The sequence below is a fragment of the Drosophila melanogaster genome, chromosome 3R (assembly GCF_000001215.4).
Source record: "Drosophila melanogaster chromosome 3R".
Taxonomy (NCBI): domain Eukaryota; kingdom Metazoa; phylum Arthropoda; class Insecta; order Diptera; family Drosophilidae; genus Drosophila; species Drosophila melanogaster.
In genome coordinates this window covers 11,787,147-11,813,424 of record NT_033777.3, presented here as the reverse complement: position 1 = coordinate 11,813,424, position 26,278 = coordinate 11,787,147, and the positions used below count along the sequence as shown (strand labels likewise).

General features: G+C 43.1%; 3 protein-coding genes across 13 annotated transcripts, besides 1 other annotated feature; 2 read left to right on the top strand and 1 right to left on the bottom strand.

Annotated features, from left to right (window-relative positions):
* The first annotated feature begins 217 nt into the window (after positions 1-217).
* ClC-a (Chloride channel-a) lies at positions 218-16,181 on the top strand. Of its 7 annotated transcripts, NM_001170121.1 has the most exons (17): positions 218-430; positions 2,290-3,061; positions 10,734-10,841; positions 11,090-11,255; positions 11,345-11,473; positions 12,132-12,265; positions 12,397-12,553; positions 12,623-12,833; positions 12,886-12,987; positions 13,050-13,284; positions 13,337-14,434; positions 14,528-14,572; positions 14,661-14,696; positions 14,882-15,151; positions 15,278-15,307; positions 15,386-15,619; positions 15,678-16,181. In NM_001170121.1, the coding sequence occupies exons 2-17, from the start codon at positions 2,885-2,887 to the stop codon at positions 15,981-15,983; spliced, it is 3,438 nt and encodes a 1,145-aa protein (NP_001163592.1). In that variant the 5' UTR covers positions 218-430; positions 2,290-2,884; the 3' UTR covers positions 15,984-16,181. The 7 variants fall into 7 exon arrangements, with proteins under 7 accessions (NP_001163592.1, NP_001097751.2, NP_001262487.1 ...); NM_176462.2 differs by lacking the exons at positions 218-430; positions 2,290-3,061 and adding an exon at positions 6,858-7,392; NM_169432.3 differs by lacking the exons at positions 218-430; positions 2,290-3,061 and adding an exon at positions 8,816-9,709.
* Positions 5,642-5,842: a mobile genetic element.
* A 295-nt stretch (positions 16,182-16,476) lies between the features above and the next one.
* On the top strand, positions 16,477-24,132 carry Sbf (SET domain binding factor). 2 transcript variants are annotated; one of them, NM_169430.3, is made up of 11 exons: positions 16,477-16,581; positions 16,931-17,044; positions 17,116-17,219; positions 17,289-17,609; positions 17,669-18,634; positions 18,695-19,704; positions 19,771-21,341; positions 21,404-22,997; positions 23,078-23,202; positions 23,262-23,344; positions 23,404-24,132. In NM_169430.3, exons 2-11 carry the CDS (start codon positions 16,990-16,992, stop codon positions 23,494-23,496), a joined length of 5,922 nt encoding a protein of 1,973 aa, NP_731633.2. In that variant the 5' UTR covers positions 16,477-16,581; positions 16,931-16,989; the 3' UTR covers positions 23,497-24,132. The 2 variants fall into 2 exon arrangements, with proteins under 2 accessions (NP_731633.2, NP_477401.2); NM_058053.4 differs by having other exon boundaries at positions 17,669-19,704.
* On the bottom strand, positions 24,032-26,249 carry HisCl1 (Histamine-gated chloride channel subunit 1). 4 transcript variants are annotated; one of them, NM_169429.4, is made up of 7 exons: positions 26,139-26,249; positions 25,731-26,048; positions 25,477-25,660; positions 25,094-25,403; positions 24,845-24,979; positions 24,404-24,783; positions 24,032-24,351 (listed from the first exon to the last, which is right to left on the bottom strand). In NM_169429.4, exons 2-7 carry the CDS (start codon positions 25,841-25,843, stop codon positions 24,193-24,195), a joined length of 1,281 nt encoding a protein of 426 aa, NP_731632.1. In that variant the 5' UTR covers positions 25,844-26,048; positions 26,139-26,249; the 3' UTR covers positions 24,032-24,192. The 4 variants fall into 4 exon arrangements, with proteins under 4 accessions (NP_731632.1, NP_650116.2, NP_001163591.1 ...); NM_141859.4 differs by having other exon boundaries at positions 24,067-24,339; NM_001170120.2 differs by having other exon boundaries at positions 24,067-24,339; positions 24,845-24,961.
* Positions 26,250-26,278: the final 29 nt, after the last annotated feature.

Below are 26,278 nucleotides of genomic sequence, written 5' to 3'. Positions count from 1 at the left end.
CTATCCAATCAGTCAGCTGATCGACGCTAGCTGGCGAATGAATATGAATATACTCTGTAACTATATGGACGTCATTAATCTTGGCCGAGACCGACCGCGACCGCTGGTGATAAGCAGTGGCTCCAATCCAACACCACCTATTCAGCGAAAATGAGCAGCTACAGTTACGGCGGCTACGACGACGACTGCGACGACGACGCCAGTCAATGCCAGAGCGCGAAGCGGTCGCGTTGACATCGGTAGCTGCTCTCCAATAATTCTCCAATACCATATATTATTCCGATCCGATTCGATTCGATCAGGTCCGACGGACGGACCATGCTAATTGCCGCGCTGTGATACACGATTCGGTTCCGAGTAGACGACGTTGGACGCCAGCGGGCAAACATCCATGCGAAGTGAGTGCAATCAATCCCAGGTCTTCCACTTGGTATGTGAAGCCACTTCCACCTCGAATGGCCCACTGTAACAACAATAAGAAGCGCTGCTGAAGGCGGCCGAAACACGCGCCACAGGTGTGAGCAGGTGGAGCAGGTGGAACGGGTGGAGCGGGAAAGGCGGTGTCTGTGTTCTCATTATTCTCGTTCGCATTCGTGACGTTTCTGTTTTGCATCTTTGCGTCGCTTTTAATTGATTTTATAACGAGTACGTACATAAGGCCGTGATACTACAGCAAAGATATATATGCATGCAAATATTTACAACCGAAACTGTCAGATACATTCGCTTGTAGTTCCCCCAATCGCGGAATATTTCGGTGATATAAGGTGGACAAAAAAGTATAATTATATAGTAAAAATGGTCTACAACAAATGCTGTTGTTTGCTGGATTGCCTGGCCTTTGTTGTTGTGTTTGCAAAAATAATTTGCTTAGTATATTTTTGGCAAGCTTTGTGCCTCCTCTTGGAGGAATGTTTTGCCCTAAAATATATTTAGCTCCCACAGCAACAAGTGATCCCTGCATTTACTTGTATCTTAAGTGTTTGTACTACTAAGTGGCAATTCTGCTGGGATTAGTTTTAAGGGTCTGGCTTAAAATCCCATTAAACAGTATTCCAAAACTTGTGCTGGCAATCTGGGTCGCTGTCCTCTATACCGCTTTCAACGAGATTTGTCTTCCCCATCCAGTCTATAAGGTTTATTCTTATCTGTTCGAGCAAATATGTGTGTGCACTCATGTTTATACATTTTTTCGAGTGCTTTTGCCATGTCCGTGCCGTAATGGCCTGACTCAGATTTGCCATTACAAAAGTATTTCAGCTATGTGGAGCGTTTTTTAAACTATTTGCGAATTCAATAAGAAAAAAGTGTGCGCGAATCACTTCCTCTCGAAAGTGTTCCACTGGAATTTCAAACCATATTAATTGCTCTAATTGGTTGACTAACGCATAAGTCCAGTCTAAGCGTCACGAAGCTATTAAATAATTTGGAAACCATTTAAATTCGTCATGAATATCATCTGGTTTTTAGCAGACCAATAAAAAATCAAATATATATGTGAAGTTATTTGAATGTTTTTCGTTCAATAAGTGAGAGCAAAAATCTGTGCCTTAGCCTGATAAATCCGCATCCGACTTGATTTGGTAGCTTTAAAGTGCAATTCAGATTGCACTAGGACTATCATTCGAGGCACTCAAGGAATTCGCAAGCTCATAAATTTGCCAAAATAGGCGCCATAATAGTGACAAAAGATTAAAATAATGTAATAAATCTTGGAATTTTAAAAGTTTGCTCACGGGTTTGCTTGGCATTTAAAGAAAATAAAGCCATCATAAATTATTCCGCCATAATCCACTTTACGGTAGAATGGCGACTCCTGCCTGCACATTGCTCTAGTATTTGATGTCAGGCTGCCCCGATGATAAGGCTATATAGTGGGGTCTATAGTATAGTACACACGAATCAAAACATTCAAATTTGAAGCACAAAAATACATTTTATTTATCTATCGCTTCGATTAAGTGTTGTTAATAGCCAGCTTTAAACTATTTGGAATAGAAGCTCTACTATTATTATCTATCATAAGTATGTTCAATCAGTGCTATGTCGTGCCGCTTTGAATTACCGCTATTGTTGTTCACCTGCTCACTACCCTGGTATACACCTGTTATTATTTTGCCCATTTCGCGCCACTTATCAGTTGAGATGCTTGTGTTTGGGTTGTCGGCAAACAAGCTTCCCTCTCATGCTAAATTCATTAGCCTATACAACTCGCAATTCATTAGTTGAGTTTGCTTACGTTTTATACCTACATACATACATATGTATATATCGATTTATTCGTTGCAGATCGCCGTCCCGTTCCGCCTTGGTGACACCCACTTTGATAAGGAGATAATTAAAGAGTAATACATGTTCCCGATTTGCCTTTCGTCTGGGCCATTGCTTTGCGTTTTGCCGGTGTTAATTAAGCCTTCACACACTTAAGTGTGCCACTTGAAATGTACGCATGAGCACTGTCTTATCGCCAGTCGGATTCGGCCAACGGAGTAGACAAAAGTAAAAAGTGATCTCACAGATAACAGAAAATTCCGAATCGGATTCGGATTCAGTATCAGTAACGGCAGCAGCAACAACAGCAGCAGCATTTTCCCATCTGAAGTCACAATCGCAGTGCATCGGCAGCAGCATATTCATAAGAAATCTTTGGCCGCAGCCACATCGGCGGATCAACTCCACGCCACTGGCCAGTGGCCATTGAAGGGAAGTCGGTCTTGTGACCACGACGTGGTGCTGCAGCTAATTGAATTTAATGCACAAATGAGCCTAAGGAATTTGCTTTCATAAGTCTGACGAATGCAATTCCTTTACTGCGCCACTTGCATTGTCATCTGTCATCGTCGAGATATTTCACTTCCGAGTCGCACACCACTGCCGTCCCAAGATGAAAGCGACCAGGAACGGCGGCCAGCTGCTCATCGCTCCTTCGCCGCAGACTGCTGCCCGTCTGCTGCCCCTGCGCACCTACTCCAACGCCTCCTCGCTGGGCCACCACCATGACAGGAGCACCCTGTCCGACGGCGACGAGGAGGAGGGCGGCCTTGGCTACACCCACACGCTGGTGAGTAAAGTACCAGGTTCTAATCATATTCGATTAGCCTTAAAACCACTGCATTGTTTTGATGCTCATGCAACTATTCAATAATATGAATAAAGTCATATTTTAAGGCTCACCATATAGTTTATTAACAATTTTGTAATCGAAACCTCATGTACAGCAGAAACCATCGTATAGAGATTCAAATGTCATTACCTGAGATTTTATAACTAGCTAATTTTACCTGAGATGGATGTCACATTCACTTAATATCACTACATAGACATTCATCATTTTATATAGTATCGCGGTTTTAAATTCACGTCTGTTGCTTGCGGTTAGACACATTAAGTTCTATATATTGTTTTATTACAAAGTGATTAAAGGCACTTTCAACGACAAGTCTTAGCACAAAGAAATTTAAAATGTAATAATTTCCCTTCGACTATTCATTTCTCTAGCTTCGGAAGCCATAAATTGAGTCCATAAAGTTTTATGGGGGATGGCGTGAAAATTTACCTGTTATCATAAACATTTTATTGATCGAGAATTGATTGATTGTTTTACAATGTCAATCGGATTCATGAGCATAAAGTTTATTATATACCAAAAGTAGAGCCAAATGCTAATCTATTAAGTGGGGTAAAAAAGCCAAACAAATGTTGACCAAAAATTAAACGATTCGATTAATAAGAAAGCCGTAAATACCCGTGCTAATAGGAAAATCCATTTATCTATTTAAGGCCCACAATTGTGTTTGCATTAGAACGCCTACGACGACCCAGTTTGTTTGTTATTAATTGTTTTTTTTTTTATCGTAATTGCTTGGCTGGAAATCCCGAGTTGATAATAAATTGCCGTCTACTGTATTTTTATTTACATAAACACGTCGATATGGCGCTTAGATTTGGCAATTCCGACCTTGTATTAGATGGTGTTGTTTATATAAGGGGATTGCTCGTTTTTAATTAAAATAATCTAATTAATGTTTATAAAAAGTAATATATTGCTTTAAAGAACGTATTTCTCATACGCCAAGAGATTTTTCGCGAGGGTATAATTAAGTTCGATACGCCTTTACACACATGTTTCTTGTTTTACTTTTTCCGCTCATGTGATTAACATGTGACTATTTGCTTGTTTTAACTTTATTTGCTTCGCTTTTTTCTTGATTAATTTTTGTCATGTGCGGTGACACATGTTGCTCAACATAGCAATGAGATGATAATGATATTAAGCTGTAGGATAATTTGCAAGCATTTTGTTGAGAAGTTCCAAAACTCCCACGGGCCAGACAAAAGCTTCACCTTGACTTCTCAAATCTATTCTCAACCAGATTGTGTATTGATTTGGTTTTTTCTATACTCCAGATATATCCAACGCAAACCAAATCATTAAAAATTTGTTCAGACACGGCAATTAACACCTTGTGCAAAAATGAATGTAGAGAATGTACTCCATTATATTGTATATTGAAACCGTAGAAGACGCTTAACTATGGGATCGTTTCTCTTGTCAGCTGTAATTTAGAACTACTGACTCAAACATGCAATTAGTTACTACTACTAGTCTAGGTGGTAACTTTTTATTTAATGGCAATTAATGACTGCCTCAAAGAAGGCATTATCCACTTGGATTTGACGGGCTCTTATCGGCGCAATATTAAACCATCCATCAAAATCGAATCGTTATCACTAATCACTTAATATTATTTGACCGTTTCAGAATTTCCCATAAAAAAATGTCCATTACTTTGGTGCTAGCTCTATAGATGATGCTTTAATAGGTCATAGAGATATACTTTCTTGCTATGGTCATAAAGTTACTAAGCCAAATTTATATTTCTTTATAGCCAGTTATTTACACTTTGGCCCTAACTCTTTATCTTTTTGCCATGGATATAAGAAATTTACGGTCACATGCACCCAGAAGCTAAGCACGATATTTACTTAAAGATTTTGTTCAATTTTTAATTTCGTTCGGCTGCTTCTGTCCCCCATCCTGAATAATTTCTAACCGCGCCTCAGGTGTTGTTGCTATTTGGACCCTTATCGCGGATTTTGCGGCTCGAAAGGTGTTTCTAGCACCATCTGAGATGCTGGCTCTCCAGTCGCCACACGGTTTTAGCCAAGATCACTTTGTTTTATCGCAAGCTTGCTAATTTCTTTCATATGAGTTCGAAAATGGCGTTTCACAAAAAAGTACGTAAATTATCATTTCATTCGGACAAATATCTCTGCAACTGTTTTTGCGCCATGAAACACAAAAGACAAACTTAGGGAATAATTATTATACTAAAGTTAATTATATGCGTTGTGACAGATGGTTTCCTTGATTCGGAATGTTTGAATTTATGGTAAATATCTTTCAAGACCCATTATGTCAATTCAAAATGTTCAACTAAAACAAATTTGAATCGGACTATGTGATGAGATGAATTATGTAAATATAAACAATAATATAAGATATTAAGATACAATCATACAAATACAACTATGAGAACTACTTATAAATTAACAGACACAAAATGCCGCACTGCTTAATGGGTCAAGCAGTGCGCTGATATCTAACAGCTCGCGACAAAAGATAAGCTTTCAGTCTCTTTATACCCGTTACTCGTAATTTAAAAGGGTATACTAGACTTCTTAAGATGAAAACGTTTCCGACCATAGACCTAGTATATATACTCTTGATCAGGATCAATAGCCGTATCGATCTGGCCCTACCCGTCTGTTTTTTCCGTTCGTACGAACGTCGAGATCTCCGAAACTATAAAAGCTAAAAGTTTGAGATTAAGTATACAGATTCTAGAACCATAAACATGTAACATGTTCCCACGTCCCCATTTATTAATTTTAATATTTTTTTCATTTTCCACCGATATTACAGAAAATGTTGAAATCTTTCACTTTTCCAGCTGAGTGACAGACAGTGACAGTGACAGTGACAGTGACAGTCAGATACCCATCTGATAGTACCTCGACCATAGCATTCTCTCTTGTTTTTAATAGGTTTCTCTTAAATTCCTATTCCTATAGCAATTTCCCGAAAGTCATTAAAGTTCAAGATTATGGTCTGAGTACTCGATTTACGCGCAGACCAACAATCTATACCTATTTAGGGTTGCCATTATCATTATCGCAAATTAGGGGTAGAAGTTGTAGATTGACTAAGACAATACGGGCCAGAAGAGCCGGTACACTTTAATACTTAAATGTGATAAATCCAACGGATTCTTGAAGACATGTGACCCAATGCCTAGCCTACACATTGAGACTATTAAAGCAAGTAATCGCAATTTATGCGGCTTAAGTGATCCGTCACAGTGGGTCGAGCCATGCCAATATCTTGCAAGAAAGCTGGAGTGACTAATGAGCATCAGTCATTATTTTCTAGAAAGAAAATAGTGAGGATTATTACTTTTCAGTGCATAATTGGCAATAGCAATGGAATATCTACATATTTAAAAACAATTTTCAATGGCAATCCTCGATGGAACCTATGATTGACCTAGACAATAAGACCATGCCCACTGTGCACCGCACTTCGTGTCATCCAAGCGCTTGGCATTTTCACTTTTTTGCCGTTGGACCCGTCCACAGATTATTAAATTTATGAAATTCTATTGATGTTTACACGCAAACTTTGACCGCTCGAGAGTCAGTGGATGGATATACTACATACAAATGTGGGAACTATATGTACAAGTATCCGCAAACTTGAGACTGCTGAAAGAGCAGACGAGTGCGTCGGTGTCTGTGTACTAAATTTAATGGAATCTTGAATTTAAGCGGGACTGGAGCGTTCTATCTTCATGACACTATTCAGTTTGACTTTAGACACTGCTCGACTCACATGCAGTCGGGAATTGAATTCGCAAACGGATTTCAAATACGGGAAATGAGCAAAAATATCTGTGCCATGGATGTGACGAAACCGTATCGATCCCATCTTTGATACGAGTAGTGCGCCATCGATTGCGTTCAACTGCTATAAACCCATTAAAAACCCATTTGAACTGACAACAGCACAGTATGGTTTATTTCGGCGATCGGCAACGCGATCGCAATCGCGATCGGAGTAATCAGAAAGTCGAGCGAATCATTCACGATGAAGAGTTTGGCGAGGAGAACGTCGAGTTGGTGGACTCGGAGTGGGCGGACTTCGAGAAGTTCATTTGCCAGTTGCGCAAGCGGCGGAACAGTGCTATGTCCATGGAGGAGGAACTGCGTCACGTGCAGCGGCATCCGAAGATCAAGTCGCACGCCTTCTATCCGTGCCCGCCGCCAGCTGAAAATGCTCGGGATTCGGACTCCTCGGACGATGATGATCCCATCGGATACATCGATACTCTTGTAAGCACAACTGGCGATTTGTAATACAATAGCTACTGTTACGGAAATCTAATTCTTTGTTTGATAACGCACGTCATAAAGTTCTTATCTGTATATCTGTCCCACTTGCATTCGCTGTGTGTTAGCCAAGTTCATACACATATGGTCAACAGAATAGTAGTTTGGGTAAAACATAAGTTTTACTTTGTTATAAAAAAAAGTTCTGAGAACAAATACCTTTTCATTCCAATTATATAACTTTTTGATAATTTTTGCTTATTGCTTAAAGCCTTTGCTAGCATCGAATTTTCAAATTATGAAGAAATATTATATTCCATGTCTGGTTTGGAGTATTACAAAAGAACCTCCTTAAAAATTATAATTTTTTCGCAATTTTTAGCCGCAGGTGTATGTATAAAGATATAAATATAGGTACGTCTGCGAATAGCCGTGATTATAATGCCAATTTGTCTGATTATCCGACTTTCTTATTATTATTACCCCTTTTTGATGACGCAAAGAGCGTCGAAATTTTTTCCATTGCTCACGTAGAGGCAGTAGTAAAATATTTGAATTACATCTATGAAATTATACAAGCTCAAATACAATATCTCAAATATTGTAAAACAATCACTAGATTAAAAATGGAAAAATCACTGCCACCTTATAAGATATCCAATCAATCGATACGTTCGCATTGTTTATTATTGCAAATTTAACAATGTTGAAAAGTCTGCTTTATTTATTTAAGCATTTTTCGTCACGCCCGTTTCGTACATCTGCCGTGAAACCATCGATCAAAACAAAAACTTTTTAGATTTCTGAATGGTTTTCCAAGCTTTCGCTCGCCGCTTTTCCTGCCAGTTGCCACTGGCGATTTTCCCCACTTCTATTCGCATCTGGGCCTTTGTAAAAGCAATGCAAAAACAGTGTACAAATGACAAAACAGGCAAAAACATTAGCTATTTTTAATCCGATTATAACGAAAAGTGTTTATTATATTTAAAAAAAAAAAAGAAAGCAACAAAGATTCCATTGCTAAAGGTAGTAGGGTGGCGAAAAAGAGTGACCGTATCGGGAAGTCGTAGGTGAGATTTGAATACTTTCGTATACCCATTACTCGAATTGAAAACTCCCGAGCACTTAAATCACACACGTGTAGTTCATTTCATGAGCACATCTTAAATTGATAATCCCATATCGTGCAATTAAGTTTATGAACCATTTCGAAATACCAAAGAATTTGGCTTTGATTGCCAAACGAGCGGATTTGGAAAACAATGCTAAGATTCATATTTTGTTTACACATCGCTCGGCCAGTTTTTCATTTTATTTCTGGCCATTTTTTAATATCGGCACAGCGTGCTACCCTGCCGCAGCGTCTAGCCAAAAGAAATTTCAATAATTTTCCACACAAAGAGCGCCGAAAGCTCGACAAGTCAGTTTAGTTTCAAAAAAGTTTGGGTCAAAACAAGAACGCTCGGTGGCTCGGTCGGTAAATCAAAAAAGGAAAAATCAATAGATAATGAAAATCATTAAAAAGTGCCAATAATTTGCAAAATATATGGGCAAATACTGAGGTGTTTTGTGTGCATTTTCCGATCGAATCGCAGCGATAAATCAAATTTATTCGAATACGGCAAAGCCGTAAACCGACCACGACCCAGTGTAGAAATGTTAAAAATAAATGGCAATGCATTTTAGAATACCCGTGTTTCCTAGACGGGGACTCAAGGGCAGTGGCGTCCACCTCTAATTACGTCTGGCAGTGGGACTCAATTCAATTCGAATCGAATCGAGTCGAGTCAAAAACTTGCACTGCATCCGCGAGATAACCGAAAACCTAAAAATAATTGCCAAACAAGATGCGACACAAATATTTGGCCAACAGCCGCGGGCATGTCAAAGGCCGCCACCCAGATCCGTGCGACTGCAGTGCTCACTGTGAATTTTGATTAAAATTTGATTACGATTCTGAGTGCGCGATTCCGATTCCGATTCCGATTCCTATTTCGAATCTGATCGTGATTTTGAGTACGGGACATTGTTCGTGTGCATCGCTTGCTTCATGTTTAACAACAGCCACTCGCACCAGGATGAGTACATTCGCGAATACGCCTTCGAGCCGGAGCTGCTGATCAATCGCGAGGACTACCAGCGCAAGGAGGAGCGCTCGCAGAAGTCCACAGCCGCATCCTCCGCCTCCACGCCTGTCCGCCAGCGCTGGGATGAGGTCATTGCCAAGCAGAAGGAGCAGCAACGCAAGCAGAGCATCGAGATCGATCCGCCCGGCGATGATAAGAACCAGATCGAGATCGAGATCGAGGCGTTCTACTATGTGAGTGGCCTACGAGCCACCTGCCCATTTCATCCGCGTTGGACCAACGGCCATCGTCAACCCTTTTAAGCACTGGAAAAAAATAACCCTGAAGTAGTTCCATCATATCGAAAATAATCCATGACACGGTTCCCATTCCAAAAGTGAAGTGGAAAATAAGCGAAAGTAACCAAGTGAACTTAATTGGCGATGGGAAAATCATAAAAAGCTAAATTTAAATAAATTAAGATTTTATTAAGGCCTAGTTGTCTGCAAAAATTGCTAAAAGAGAATCTTGATAGCGCATTAAATCCGCACATTATTACACAGTATTTATTCAGTTATTTATTTTGTTTTCAACGTCTGCAGCGACGTACCTCTTGCATTGACCCTCATAGCATACACCCAAAGAAAATCACCCTGAGTCTTGCCCTTCAATTCGCAAATAAATCAGATTCGGCGGCGGAATTCATACCATTTCACTTATGCCGAAAATAATCTTGATTTTCACTTTCTCAGATATTTTCATGAACCAAATAATGACGTATGTAAATGTATGTGCCAGACTTTTTAGACAAAAAGTTGCAGCTGTCTCAGAGTTTTTAAAATTCTTAGACGAAAAATACCTATTTACTTTAAAATTACACTTTTAACGTGTAATCCGTTCCGAAAAAATATATATAAATAAATAAATTGTGTGTTAATCGCAACTCTTGAAAACACTATGAATGAAAAGAGGACACAATTATTTCTTATTTGTTGTATTTTACTTCAATATTTTCGTTTTTCAAGTTCAATTTTTTCTCTGAGTGCAATTGTCTGTGCACTTCCTATTCTGTCATCAGTTCTTTTTCGCTAGCCATTTGTCTAGAATGCTCAAGGCGATTGTAATTGTTTGTTTTCAACGCAGGTAGCACAGAAAGCTTCTTTGTTTGGTTTTGAAAATATGCATTACACGTTGTTATAATTAGAAAAACATACATTATGACCTTTACAATATTCATAAAAGCTCAGGACCCGAATAACTAGCCATTTCTTTCCGCAGATGTATGGTCGCTATACCAAAGATCTAGGAGAATTTGCCAAGGATGAAGCCAGAAAGCTCAAAATACTCGAAAAGCGACGAAAGCAGGAAGATAAGCAAAGGAATAAGGTAAACTTAAAATGAACGCTGAACTAATAACTTATAATTTACCCGTGAAATACAATGTTATAAATGCTCTTGTGATTTACTAAAATGCCAACTAAATGAGAAAACGAAATATTCAAGGTATGCGCACAGCTATTTGGCTAAGTAGATTTGAATGAATTGTGTAGAGTCTTCGAGTAGACCGTAATTTCCTTTGATATCCGACCGAACGTATCAGTTTATAAAGCAGCAGTGCTGGGAAATATTTACAGGAACTGCTGGGCAAACATTCGACCCGGGCGAAGCGGGTATCATCATGGATCTGGAGGCACACGGTGGCCCGACTGGGCGAGGATTGGGTATTCCTGGCCCTACTGGGCATCATTATGGCCCTGCTCTCGTTCATCATGGACAAGGGCATATCCATATGTACAAACGGTAAGTACGGCTATTCGATAATCGATTTTGCAGCTCGCCTTTAGTATATATTTTTCTTTTTCCCCATATGTATATCTATTTCCCCCCAGCGCGAATTTGGCTGTATCGCGATCTGACGTCACAGCCTTTTGTTCAGTACATCGCATGGGTCTCACTGCCGGTCTGTTTGATATTGTTCTCAGCCGGCTTTGTCCATCTCATCGCACCGCAAAGTATAGGTAAGCGTCCGCAATATCATACATCTCACACATCATATCATATTTTCTCATCTAATAACAGTCTCTTCCTTAGTATAACTAATGTGTAGTAGTGGGATATTTATTGAGTATGTTTTAGAAGTAGCCTGCTTGAGTGAATCATTTAATAATGGCCGTAAATTGCCGCACTCTTCCATTAAAGCTGCCGTCGGTTTTCCAAAATTGTAGAAATTGTATGAATTTTGTGCTTACTTACTTTACTTCTATGGTTGATGATGATTAGGGCCAGGAAACGAATGAATCTTTGATTATTCTTTGTACAGGATGAAATAGGCGCTACTCCTACTTCAAAACGTATCTCTCAATGAACTTCTAGGCATTTTCCGATCTTACCTTTTTTTTTATTGCACCAATAAGTACTCATAGTACCACTGCACTCTGGCAGCTGCCCACTTCCAAACACTCTTGGCACCTCCAATCTGAGAACCCATTGTGTCTATATGTTATATACTCGAACCACAAAAAAAAAAAAAAAAACACTCCCAGAAATTCTGCTATCAGCACACCTCAGAAACTAACCACTTAACTATAGATCTTATTGTTACGTATAATCTAACAACTAACTAACAACCACTGCGAGTATGATCAATGCAAATCTACATAACCAAACTGTGTCTAGGTTCTGGTATACCCGAAATGAAGACCATACTGCGCGGCGTTCAATTGAAAGAGTATCTCACATTTAAGACACTAGTGGCCAAGGTAATTGGTTTAACGGCAACTCTGGGCAGCGGTATGCCATTAGGAAAGGAAGTAAGTATAAGAATTGATCTCACACTGCATGCACAGCGCTGCGGCGAAGCAAGTGCAATTTGGAAAATCTATATGTATACGAATTTCGTTTTCGTTTCCGTTTCCGCTTTCGTATCTCCGCACTTACCCAGGGTCCTTTCGTACATATAGCAAGTATTGTAGCACAATTATTAAGTAAACTTGTCACATCATTCCAAGGCATATATGAGAATGAGTCGCGAAACTCTGAAATGTTGGCGGCAGCCTGTGCTGTCGGTGTGGGCGCCTGTTTTGCCGCTCCAGTCGGTGGTAAGTACATACGAGAGTATACCTTACCATTCTCGAGTTTCTTGACCTCGGACCCCACTCCTCTCGCAGGTGTGCTCTTCAGCATAGAGGTCACCACCACGTACTTCGCTGTGCGTAACTACTGGCGCGGATTCTTTGCGGCTGTGTGCGGCGCCACTGTCTTTCGGCTCCTGGCCGTTTGGTTCCAAAACGCGGACACCGTCCGCGCCCTGTTCCTCACGAACTTCACCACCGAGTTTCCCTTCGATCCTCAGGAGCTGTTCGTCTTTGCTTTGATTGGGTACGTGGGTGATCTGTTCAGTTATATAGTATAACTAATGTTTCCTTTTTAGACTTGTGTGCGGCTTGGGTGGCGCATCATATGTGTGGGTCCATCGGCGATATGTCCTCTTCATGAGATCCAACAAGCGGATGAACAAGTTCCTGCAGAAAAAGTAAGTTTCCAAGCTCTCAAAATGTATCAATACTTTAATTCACATATGTATCTATCTTTCAGTCGCTTTTTGTATCCGGGATTCCTGGCTCTGCTGGTGTCCAGCATCTCGTTTCCACTGGGCACGGGTCAGTTCCTGGCCGGCGAACTAAGTACCCACGAGCAGGTGACACAGCTTTTTAGCAATTTCACGTGGTCACGAGATGATCTTACTGTGGAGCAGGCGGCTGTAGTGACCCACTGGATGACCAGTTACACCAGCGTCTTTGGCAACCTTGTCATCTACACCCTCTTTACGGTATAGGATTGCAGTTGAATTCCTTTGCAGATGCTGATCTTCCTTTTTGCAGTTTGTGGTCTCCATTATCGCATCCACGATACCAGTTCCGTCGGGCATGTTCATTCCGGTTTTCAAGATCGGTGCTGGCTTTGGTCGTCTGGTGGGCGAGTTCATGGCGGTGACATTTCCCCACGGCGTCCGGTATGGCGGTCGTCTCTCGCCCATCATGCCCGGAGGCTATGCCGTCGTCGGAGCGGCCGCCTTTTCTGGCTCCGTGACCCACACGGTGTCTGTGGCGGTGATCATTTTCGAGATGACTGGTCAGATTACGCACGTGGTACCCGTCATGATTGCTGTGCTGGTGGCCAATGCCGTGGCGGCGCTGCTCCAACCGTCGATATACGACAGTATTATATTGATTAAGAAGCTGCCCTACCTGCCGGATCTGCTGCCCTCCAGTTCCGGGATGTACAGCATATTCGTCGAGGACTTTATGGTGCGGGATGTAAAGTACATATGGCACGGCATCTCGTATCAGAAGCTCAAAGAAGTCCTCAAGCTGAACAAGACGCTGAGATCCTTGCCACTGGTGGACAGCCCGGACAACATGATCCTGCTGGGTTCCGTGCAGCGGTACGAGCTGATCAAAATGATCGAGAAGCACATTGGACGCGAGAAGCGAATGGAGGTGGCCCAGAAGTGGCAGAAGGAGGCTCAGGAAAGAGCCCTCGAGGAGGAGAAGAAGAAACAGGAAGTGGAGCTCAAGATGCGGCGACCATCTCGATTCGAGGTCCTTCCAGCTCCGGATATTCTCAGTTTACGCCAGATTGCCAACGACGAAATGCTGCCGCCCAAGAAAAGGGCGGAGACAATGCACGGTTCGCTGGCGCCCAGGAAGTCCATTTTGAAGAAGACCAACTCCTTCAACCTGAAGACCTACGCGCAGCCCATGGGGCACAGTCCCAGCATCACGCCCTACACCACGATCACCGGCAATTCCGAGTTCCGCATTCGCTCAGCCTTCGAGGCCATATTTAAGAAGTCCACCACGCTCCAGGACGTACAGCCGGATCCGGAAACGGGTTCCCTCTCCCCGGCGGCAAGCAACCACGAGGTGGAGGTGCCGCGAACTCCTAGCACTCCCGGTGTTTCCAAAAAGGTTCAGCTGGTAGGTGCATATTTTCTATTTACCGCATAAAAATTGGGTTTTGGGTTATCTAAGTTGCTGAGTAAACCGGAAGAGGAAATCTCTCTTTTCAAGCCTGCACAAAGTAATTGGGATTTTGTAACAGATCAAATTATGCTGGTAAGTTACTCACTAACAACATTCATATCATATCATTTCATTCATTTTCTCGGAATATGTGTGTTTAACTTACTTTAATATCTGCAAGCAAGTAAACCCTATTTCAACGGAATCAAATAAAATGGTAAGCCTTAAAACGAAGTAAAATTATAAAATAAGGGTAGTATCCACGCATGAAGTAGTACTATGGGCCTTTTTGAAGTAGAAGAAATACTTAATAATTTCAGTGGAAGATTGAAGTAGAGTATTGCCAGTTTAAAATATCTATCTATACATAATTTTGTAATCTCAAGATTAATGTTTAAAAAGCCTGCCGAGAAAGATTTCACGGATAAAGCATTATCAAATAATGGAGATAGTTCAAAGCAATCACCGAGCATTAAATTCAAAGCAAATAAAGTGGCAGATGTAAATAGATCTCCTCAGACGGCCAAGAGGTGCTCGAAAATAAGGTTTGCTAACGAAGTTGGAGTAAATGGTTCGCCCACTCGAACGAAATGTAAAATAAAACCAGAAAATGTATTGGGTTACTCTATAGAGGATGTGGATGAAACAACAAATCCAGAATCGCTGGCTGAGGTATGTAAAACTGATGCAAACTTTTGATTAATATCTATTGTCAACGAGCTTACAACGCATTATGAATCATTAACTCTCAAAGTTAACATACACATTTTCTCTCCTATCTTGTAAATCCCAAATAAGAGCATTCAAAAGCCGAAGTCGGTGCGATTGGTACGTTTAGAATATTTTAATTACATAACCCCTTATTTCAATCAAGATATAATATCTACCGATTTGATTGATTTACAGCCCAGGGAACGTGTTATTGACATGTCACCGGAGGATCAGAAGCAATGGGAGCTCGAGGAAATGTTGAAGCCCATCGATTTGCAGAAGGCCAATGTCCACATCGATCCCTCGCCATTTCAGCTGGTGGAACGCACCTCCATACTCAAGGTTCACTCGTTGTTTTCCATGGTGGGTATTAACCACGCCTATGTCACCAAAATCGGAAGACTTGTTGGTGTCGTGGGACTCAAAGAAGTAAGTCTTGTTTGATATCCTTGATGATTATAACAATAACACATGTTTTATTAAACAGTTGCGAAAAGCCATCGAGGACATTAATAGCAATAGTTTCGTGCCCCCCACACGGGATGAGGATGCGGATGAGAAGCCGGCGGTGGAGAAACCTCTGCTGTCGACGAACTCTAGTGATAAGGCCGTGGACATGACCGTCACCTCCATGGACTCGGCACTATCCAATTCCGAGAACTGTTCGGACATTGAAATGGAGCACATAAAGCACACGGATAAGGGCACTGTATCGCTCACCATGCCGCCACAGGAATCTAAGCAAAGTCCATCGGCGGACAAAAGTAACACAGAAAACGGAAATCATGCTTGAAACAAGATGATCGGCCATCATAATAGTTAATACGATACGTATACGTAATATGTTTGTAAAGATCAGCTAAACACATCTATCTTAAGTTACGTCTTACACGAGTTAGTCATCAATGTTATTATGTATTTATATCTCGTTAGTTCATAATGTGAAAAATATCGTGATTTATATTTAAGTTGAAAAGAAAATCAAGTCACCAACGAAGGCTGCGTTTGATTTTTATTTATATACTGGGGAGTATTAATGTAGTATACAAGTTTCCTATTTTTCCAACAGATTAATTATATTATAATTTCCCCAAAATTGTTTAATGAATATTTAAGGCTAAGTGGAAATTAATTTTGCCATTTTCCAATTGATCTTTTAAGTTCGCGCCGATTAATTTGTAGCGCAGTCCGAAACTATCGATACATTCAAAGCGCCAATCAAATATCGACACATTCAATCAGCTGATGCAGAAAGTGTTGGATAATTCGTGAAAATTATTGTGTATTGCATCTATCTTTTTCTATGCGAACTTAAAAATAATTATTATAGCCCCGAATTCTTTGAGATTTGCTGGCAGTTAGCGGGGATTTCGGCTGCAGCCGGCTGCGAGGTGTGTGCGCGGATATATATATATAGATTGGCCAGTCCGATTCCCGGCGAACGATCCCACTTTGCGTGGCGGGGTGTGGTTAAAGAAAAAAGAGTGAAGACCAAGACTCGTAAAGCCTGAAAAACGCCTCCGGGCGCTATAGACAATACAATAACAATTCGGCCCCTCGATCTCCGTGGAGCTAATCATTTATGCCGAGCGCAGAGACGGAGCCTAATTAGCATATCAAATTGGATGACGGCACTGGCGAATAGAATCCATCTGCCGCTGTCCCCTGCTACAAGAACGCAACAGAACAAAAACAAAAAAAAAATCAAAATAAAACATCTTCAACTCTTTGTTCTCCTAGATTTGGCTAGTAAAGAGCCGTAGGATCCTAGACGACTGGCCGGCTATGTGGTGGGCAAGATGTCCCGGCTCGCTGATTACTTCGTAATAGTCGGCTACGACAGTGATAAGGAGAGTGAGTACATCCACATGCCCATCAGCCATAATTAGCAATTCTCTGACATTCAACAATTTCCCTTTTCCCAGAAACTGCCAGCAATGTGGGCGGCCAGCCGACGTGCGGCAAGATCGTTCAGCGCTTTCCCGAGAAAGATTGGCCGGACACTCCGTTTATCGAGGGCATTGAATGGGTGGGTGCGCTTGAAACATTCCTCACTTAATTCGAAGCATATCTGAATTTTAACTTATCATTCCGACAGTTCTGCCAGCCGCTCGGCTGGAGTTTATCGTACGAGAAGCAGGAGCCCAAGTTCTTCGTCTCTGTGCTGACGGACATCGATGCCAACAAGCACTACTGCGCCTGCCTCAGCTTTCATGAGACGGTGGCCATCACACAGACGCGCAGCGTCGACGACGAGGATGAGACCATCGGCAGCAGCAGGCTGCTGGGAGCCACACCCTCATCGATGGATGGCATCACAACGACATCCACGCCGGCTTCCATTACGCACCACAGCGTCATGTATGCACCAAAGTGTCTGGTGCTTATATCGCGTTTGGACTGTGCCGAGACCTTTAAAGTGAGTTTAAAAGTCAGACCACCTAAGATACTAAATTAAGCCATTATCTTAATTTACAGAATTGTCTCGGCACCATATACACGGTGTACATTGAGAACCTGGCGTATGGATTGGAGACACTCATAGGAAACATTCTGGGCTGCATCCAAGTTCCTCCAGCGGGTGGACCGCAGGTGCGCTTCTCTATAGGAGCAGGAGACAAGCAGTCGCTCCAGCCTCCGCAGAGCTCCTCCCTGCCCACGACTGGAAGTGGAGTCCACTTCCTCTTCAAGCAGCTGGGCATCAAGAATGTGCTGATACTGCTTTGCTCCGTGATGACAGAGAACAAGATACTGTTTCTTTCTAAGTGTTATTGGCACCTGACGGACAGCTGCAGAGCTTTGGTGGCATTGATGTATCCCTTTCGGTATACTCATGTTTATATACCAATTCTGCCGGCTCCACTCACGGAAGTGTTATCCACACCTACGCCATTTATTATGGGCATACATAGCTCACTGCAAACTGAGATTACGGATTTACTGGATGTTATTGTGGTGGATTTGGATGGCGGCCTCGTTACCATTCCCGAGTCGCTGACGCCGCCTGTTCCTATTCTTCCATCACCGCTGTGGGAACAGACCCAGGACCTGCTCAGCATGATCCTGTTTCCAAACCTGGCGCAGGCCGATCTGGCGTTTCCCACATTAGAGCGGCCTTCAGCTATTGCTAAGACTGACGCCCAGATTGATAAGGAACTTCGCGCCATATTCATGCGCCTTTTCGCTCAGCTGCTGCAGGGATATCGCTCCTGCCTGACTATCATTCGGATCCACCCAAAGCCGGTGATCACCTTCCATAAGGCAGGATTTCTCGGCGCCCGCGATCTGATAGAGAGCGAATTCCTGTTTAGGGTGCTGGACAGCATGTTTTTCACGACGTTTGTCAACGAACGAGGCCCTCCCTGGCGATCCTCCGATGCCTGGGATGAGCTCTACAGCTCAATGAACGAACTGCTCAAATCGGAGGCGCAGAATCGAAATCTCGTAGGTAGAACTCAAAGATTCAAGGGATATTTTAATTTTACCTTTCCTTCCTACTTTCAGATACTCACACATATCCAGGAATTGGGACGAGTTCTATATGAAAATGAGGGCACTCTGGCTCACATCAGCTATGCCCAAAAAGTACTGCGTCCGCCGGAAGGCGCATTCCAGCGTATTCATCAACCAGCCTTTCCGCGCATAAGTTCGGAAAAGGTTGAGCTTATCATACAGGAAGGGATACGAAAGAACGGAGTGCCACAACGCTTTCATGTAACACGTAATCAGCACCGTATCATTCCGATGGGACCCAGGTTACCCGAGGCATTAGATGTGCGTCCCAATGTCCAAAACTCGGCTAGGCGACTGGAGGTGCTGCGGATCTGTGTGTCATACATCTTTGAGAATCGAATTACAGATGCCAGAAAACTGCTGCCGGCTGTGATGCGCACCCTAATGCATCGGGATGCGCGCTTGATCTTGTGCCGCGAGTTCTTTGGATATGTGCACGGCAACAAGGCAGTTCTGGACCATCAACAGTTTGAATTAGTTGTGCGATTCATGAACAAGGCGCTGCAAAAATCATCCGGCATTGATGAGTACACAGTGGCTGCGGCTCTGCTGCCCATGTCCACAATCTTCTGCCGTAAGCTCTCGACTGGAGTAGTGCAATTTGCGTACACAGAGATACAGGATCACGCCATCTGGAAAAACCTGCAATTTTGGGAGTCTACTTTCTTTCAGGATGTCCAAGGTCAAATAAAGGCGTTGTATCTGCTTCACCGACGTCAGAACGAGCATCAAAAGGAGGCCAACTGTGTGCTGGACGAAGTTCCTCTAGAGGAGCCCACGGCGCTTGAAATTACAGCCGAGCAGCTGCGCAAAAGTCCCAACATCGAGGAGGAGAAAAAAGCCGAGCTGGCCAAATCGGAGGAGTCAACTTTGTACAGCCAGGCAATTCACTTTGCGAACCGTATGGTTTCCCTGCTAATTCCACTGGATGTCAATGTGGATGCAGCCAGTAAGCCGAAACCGGCGTTTCGTCTAGAGGAAAATCAGAGTGTTTCCAATAGGTAATACGAGATAAGTTTCTAACTTTGATTTTATATTTATATATGATTTCAATTATTAAATTACAGTATTATGGGCTCACACAGCCTAAGCGAACATTCCGACGAAGGATTCGAGGAGAACAATGCTTTGGAAATAGGTGTCACGGTTGGGAAAACCATTTCACGCTTCATTGACTGCGTTTGTACCGAAGGTGGAGTGACCTCCGAGCATATACGCAATTTGCATGACATGGTACCGGGAGTTGTGCATATGCACATCGAGTCCCTGGAACCGGTATATCTGGAGGCTAAGCGTCATCCGCACGTGCAGAAGCCCAAAATTCAAACGCCATGCCTGCTGCCAGGGGAGGACCTGGTGACAGACCACCTGCGTTGCTTCCTTATGCCGGATGGACGCGAAGATGAAACCCAGTGCCTGATACCCGCCGAGGGAGCTCTTTTCCTCACCAACTACCGTGTGATTTTTAAGGGTTCACCTTGCGATCCCCTCTTCTGTGAGCAGGTGATTGTTCGCACTTTTCCGATTGCCTCCCTGCTAAAGGAGAAAAAGATATCGGTGCTGTACCTGGCTCATCTGGATCAAACGCTGACAGAAGGACTGCAGCTGCGTTCCAGTAGCTTTCAACTGATCAAGGTCGCTTTTGATCCTGAAGTAACTCCCGAGCAGATTGAGAGCTTTAGAAAGATATTGAGCAAAGCGCGGCATCCGTTTGATGAGTTTGAGTACTTCGCGTTTCAATCATACGGCACCATGCTCCAGGGAGTGGCTCCGTTGAAAACCAAGGAGAAATATTCCACCTTAAAGGGCTTTGCCAAAAAAACACTGCTCCGCGGGGCCAAAAAGGCTGGATTCAAGCAGAAGCAGCAGACCAAGCGCAAACTAGTTTCTGATTATGATTACGGAAGTGCAGATGCGCAGGAAACACAGTCCATCGACGATGAACTGGAAGATGGAGATGAGTTTGAAACCCAAAACAATGCCATGCCCAGATTGCTAACAACAAAGGATGTCGAACGGATGCGAGAAAGGAGCTATGTGCAGGACTGGAAGCGACTCGGGTTCGATGCGGAATCACAGCGTGGTTTCCGTATAAGCAATGCCAATACCAGTTACGCCACCTGCCGCTCCTATCCGGCTATAATTGTGGCCCCTGTGCAGTGCAGTGACGCGGCAATAATGCATTTGGGTCGGTGCTTTAAGGGCCAGCGCATTCCACTGCCCACATGGCGGCATGCGAACGGAGCGCTGCTCATTCGAGGTGGTCAACCCAATAGCAAATCGGTCATTGGAATGCTTAAAAACACGACGGGGAGCACCACGAACGCCCATCACGATGTCACGCATTATCCCGAGCAGGATAAATACTTCCTAGCTCTGATCAACACGATGCCTAAGCTAACGCCCCTGGCTCTCAATCAGTATTCGGGCATGAATCTCTCGATGAGTTCGTTGATGGGCCACAGCTCCTCCGACGATCGACAGCCTCTTACCCCGGAATTGTCGCGCAAACATAAGAACAACCTGGATATTAGTGATGGTAACAAGTCCAGTCAAGGAGGTAAAGGCGGAACGATGAAGGGAAATCCTAAAAACTCATTGGCACATCCCTTCCGCAAAATGCGGCTTTATGCATTGGGTAAGCAAAATGGATTAATCTTTTACACTGGCAATTTCTAATATTTAATTTTACATTTATAGGAGAGAAATCCCAAGCAAAGTCCAACATGAATGTTGACTTTTGCGCGGACTTCATTCCCGTAGACTATCCCGACATCAGGCAATCGAGACCAGCCTTCAAAAAGCTTATACGCGCCTGCATGCCATCACATAATACCAACGAGGCCGATGGACAGAGCTTTGCCAAGATGGTGGAACAGTCAGACTGGCTGCAACAGATCTCCTCACTGATGCAGTTGTCTGGTGCCGTGGTTGACCTTATCGATTTGCAGGAGAGCAGCGTAATGCTATCTCTGGAAGATGGCTCCGATGTGACCGCCCAGCTCAGTTCAATAGCCCAGCTGTGCTTGGATCCCTACTACCGAAGTCTGGACGGTTTTCGTGTGCTGGTTGAGAAGGAGTGGTTGGCTTTTGGTCACCGCTTTGCGCATCGCAGTAATCTCAAGCCGTCGCATGCAAACACAAATATCGCGTTTGCTCCCACCTTTCTGCAGTTCCTCGATGTGGTACATCAACTGCAACGCCAGTTTCCCATGGCCTTCGAATTTAATGATTTCTATTTGAGATTCCTGGCATATCACTCAGTGTCGTGCCGGTTCCGCACCTTCCTCTTTGACTGTGAGCTTGAGCGATCGGATTCGGGTATTGCTGCGATGGAGGACAAACGAGGATCGCTGAATGCAAAGCATATGTTTGGAGCCGGTGGTATGGCGACCAATGGATCAGACGATGAGTGCAGCGTGTACCCCCTGGATATCAGGAGTCAAAGGGCACCCGCTCCCCTGAATCGCATTGGTCACTCTATCTTCGATTATATCGAACGGCAGCATAACAAGACGCCCATATTTTATAATTTCCTGTATTCTGGCGATAAAAGCGTGACTCTGCGACCGCAAAATAATGTGGCTGCTTTGGATCTATGGTGTTATTATACCAACGAAGAGTTGGCCCAGGGAGCGCCGTACGATTTAGAAGTGACCACTGTGGACGACGAAATCGATCTGTCCGAGACGAAGGGAAAGCGCATGGTCATTACCGCCGGATACGACAACATGGAGAAGTGTAATCCCAGTGCCTATGTTTGCCTGCTAAGCGAGGTGAAGCAAGCGGAGACGGAGCGAGGCCACCTTCCCCAAAAGTGGCTGCAGGTGTGGAATAGCTTGGAAGTGCCCCAACTGGAGCCAGTTGCTCGGAATACATCGCTGGGAAACATCTTCGTGCAGACGCATCAGCACAAACGCTCTACACTGGAGATCATCATGAAGGGTCGTCTGGCAGGTTACCAGGACAAGTACTTCCACCCGCATCGTTTCGAGAAGCATCCATACACTACGCCCACCAACTGTAATCACTGCACCAAGCTTCTCTGGGGACCGGTTGGCTACCGGTGCATGGACTGCGGAAACTCCTATCACGAGAAGTGCACGGAGCACTCCATGAAGAACTGCACAAAGTACAAGGCCATAGATGGAGCTGTTGGACCGCCGAATGTGAATATGTCGCAGGGCGACACGGCAAGCATCGCTTCCAGCGCGGCCACAACGGCGCGCACCTCAAGCCATCACTTCTATAACCAATTTAGCAGTAACGTTGCCGAAAATAGAACGCATGAGGGGTGAGTTTTGTGTGTCATATTAGGGATAATATAATGAAATTTTCTAAACATTTATGATTGATTTTTATTACTTCCTTTAGACATTTGTACAAACGTGGCGCATTACTCAAGGGCTGGAAACAGCGATGGTTCGTTTTGGACTCTATTAAGCATCAACTTCGTTACTATGACACCTCCGAAGATACCGCTCCGAAGGGCATCATTGGTAAATACATTTATTATGGCTTTAGGAACTTTGAAGTAATTGCTTAACTTCTTTTTCAGAACTGGCTGAAGTCCAATCTGTAACTGCCGCACAACCTGCACAAATTGGCGCCAAGGGCGTAGATGAAAAGGGATTTTTTGATGTGAGTATAATAGACAAATACGAGCTCAATAATAACTATAATCATTGTTTTTTTTTTAGCTTAAAACATCAAAGCGCATCTATAATTTCTACGCAATCAATGCAAATCTGGCACAGGAATGGATCGAAAAATTGCAGGCATGTTTGCAATAGACAGACAATGCAAATCGACGCTTTTTTCACACCCTGAATTTCGTAAAATTTCCTTTCTGTTTGGTTCGGCGATCTGAAGTTTTGTTATAGGATAAATCAGTATGTTTCCAGTTTTACGTATTAATATTTTGAATCTGTGGCGCTGCCATCATATCATAGCTAAACTATCACTTTAGAATTCCCTTAGTTGATTTGAGAAATCGCTCGCACCCATTAACATAAATGTTAGCAACAATTATGCCAAGCAACAAGCGAAACTTTAGTTAAACAATGAAATCCATTTGTAAATGTGAATGTAAAGAAACTATAAAATTATGTGATTATATAAACAAACAAAAATCAGACTATGATAAATTTACGATAAAATGGAAAAGCCACGCCCGCAAATTTTTTGATATAATTTTTTATATATATACATATATCCTTATGCCTAAACTATATAGGTTTATAGTGAATTTACCAAAGAATATTCCACCTTTGTTGCGCAATTGAAATGCATTTCTTGATTGCTTCCTTTAAACTAAACCCTATTATTAAACGCTTTCCTTTATTTATACACTACATGGTAATCAATATATAATACATACTTTAATGCAATTATTTGTGGCTTACAAACGATAATATACATTTTTAAACAAATGCGCTTGGTATTATTATTGTTTACGCTCTATTCCTTCGGAGAAACTTTTCCATCCATCATAGGAACGTTGTCCAATAGACAATATTGAGTATAAAGAACGAAAACGGGAAGAAAAAGCGCGAGAATTTGTCTATATAAATGGCTGTGGCATGGCCATGGCAGAAAGTGTCGTACTGGGGCTCAATAATCGATTCCCGATGATGCTGTAGTGCAGACTAGGAATCGTCAGCTTGGGCGATATATCCCATCATATTTCTTCCAACTCACCTTTAGGTCGTCCAGATCACTGATGTTCTCGTCCGAATACCCCTTCATTGCCTTTGTGGCCACCGGTCCCATAAAATTGTTGACCACTGCAAATTCCATCAGAGAAAGGAATACAAACACCGAACAGGACGACATCCAGACGTCTATAGCCTTGACATACGAAACCGGCGGCAGCGATTGTTGCGACTGGGTATTCTGGGTGGCCAGGGTTAGCAGTGAGGTCACTCCCAGAGTTACACGGGCGGGTATCGCTTCTGGTTTTATCCAAAACGATATCCAAGACATGACCACAATCAGAGCCGAGGGGATGTAGGTGTGGAACAAATGGTAACCCAGGCGTCGGCGCAGGTTGAACACAATGGCCAGGCAGGTGAAGTTACCTAGAGATAAAATAAATATAAATTATATTGAAAAAAATGGCTTTTAATAGTTTAGTCTTACCTGTTGAGTACTCTATAGTACAGTCGGTTGTGTAGTTATTTGATATGTCTAGCTGCGGCAACTCAATCTCCGTGTTAACCACAAGTGGGTCGGTCATGTTCCAAATGAAAACCAAATCTTCCACCGTATGGGATACTGCCAATCAAAACTCGGTTCAACACAGATTATTTGTAATTCGAGAAGCGGAATGGAAAGTTCCAAGCGATACGGGATTTGCAGGGTGTAGATAACCATTACATTTCCACCTACAACTCTCGATCATCATGGAGCAGATTTGCGTGTCATGCGGATAGGACTCAAACTTCATGGCGCACGACAGGACCAACGTGAGTTTGGACATATAGAGCAGCGTTTTGTCGTGGTACAGCCAGAGATAGTGATTGGGAATGCTCATCTCATGGAAGGTGACCTTTTTGGCGTTCTTAAAGAAGCAATCGGGCCGCCAAATGCTGTGCAACCAGTCGACATCCAATATGCGATACTGCTCACTCATGTTCTCAGGCAACCGCAGGCGAGGATCACGCCAGCTTTGTGCAAGGAAGATGTCCGTCACATAGGTCTAAAGGAGCATGATAAGCCAATTAGTGTTTGCTGAGTGATGAGTATTGAAAAGATGAACACATTCTACTGACCATAGACTCCTCGTTAATGGAGTCCAGGGAGAGGACCGTGACATGGAAGTAGACTACTGTGGGCTGGCCGAGGAGCTTGGGAGCCCGGTTCTTGTCGTACGTCTTTGAGGGAATGGGCAAAATGTCCGGGAGCGAAAGACTCGACTCGTAGTGGGAGACCAGCTCGGCGCTCTCCGTGTTATTTCTGCATATGTGGAACAGAACAGCCCTGTGGCGTAAATCTGATGAAACTGGGCAAACGCACTCGGACTCACCTGTAACCATGAACACAATGGCAGTGCTGGATCGATTGCTCCAGCGCGTGCAAATATATTGCCAACGCAATCAGGCACCTGAATTCTACCAATTTGCTAGTTGGGCTTTGCATTATGAACACACTACCTTCGGCTTTGATATTGTTCCTCTGGCACTCATTGCTCCGCAGTCCATGTCAATTCCCAAAGTAGCTCATCTCTGGGTGCGCTTGAGAATGAACTTGCTCGGAGGATTAGTAAGCGAGGAATTATATTTTACTCGTCGCGCAGCAAAAACCAATAAAGAAACGGCAGAGTTATCGCGACGATTGTGATGTGCTGCAAAGTGTGATAAATTGATTTCTAAGGTTTCATTCGCTTTCATTGGCATTCGCCCACACTACACTACTTTTCAAATTGACAACTGACCCCGGTTAGCGAAATGGCAAAGAGGAAATGATGTTCGCACCCACTGACAAGGGCATTAATTTAAATGTCCACTCTGTATTTGCGAATAATATCTGTGAAATATGAAAAACCGTTTGACTGCGCGAAACAAGCGAACTGGG

Coding starts and splice junctions, on each gene's coding strand:
- ClC-a (NM_176462.2), top strand. CDS start 7,072: ATGGTTTATTTCGGCGATCGGCAACGCGATCGCAATCGCGATCGGAGT. Junction 7,393..10,733: donor TCGGATACATCGATACTCTT/GTAAGCACAACT, acceptor TTCTTTCCGCAG/ATGTATGGTCGCTATACCAA. Junction 14,697..14,881: donor CAACGGAATCAAATAAAATG/GTAAGCCTTAAA, acceptor ATGTTTAAAAAG/CCTGCCGAGAAAGATTTCAC.
- Sbf (NM_058053.4), top strand. CDS start 16,990: ATGTCCCGGCTCGCTGATTACTTCGTAATAGTCGGCTACGACAGTGAT. Junction 21,342..21,403: donor AATGCGGCTTTATGCATTGG/GTAAGCAAAATG, acceptor TTACATTTATAG/GAGAGAAATCCCAAGCAAAG. Junction 23,203..23,261: donor CGCTCCGAAGGGCATCATTG/GTAAATACATTT, acceptor CTTCTTTTTCAG/AACTGGCTGAAGTCCAATCT.
- HisCl1 (NM_169429.4), bottom strand. CDS start 25,843: ATGCAAAGCCCAACTAGCAAATTGGTAGAATTCAGGTGCCTGATTGCG. Junction 25,404..25,476: donor CCATTAACGAGGAGTCTATG/GTCAGTAGAATG, acceptor ATGCTCCTTTAG/ACCTATGTGACGGACATCTT. Junction 24,352..24,403: donor GTGATCTGGACGACCTAAAG/GTGAGTTGGAAG, acceptor GACGATTCCTAG/TCTGCACTACAGCATCATCG.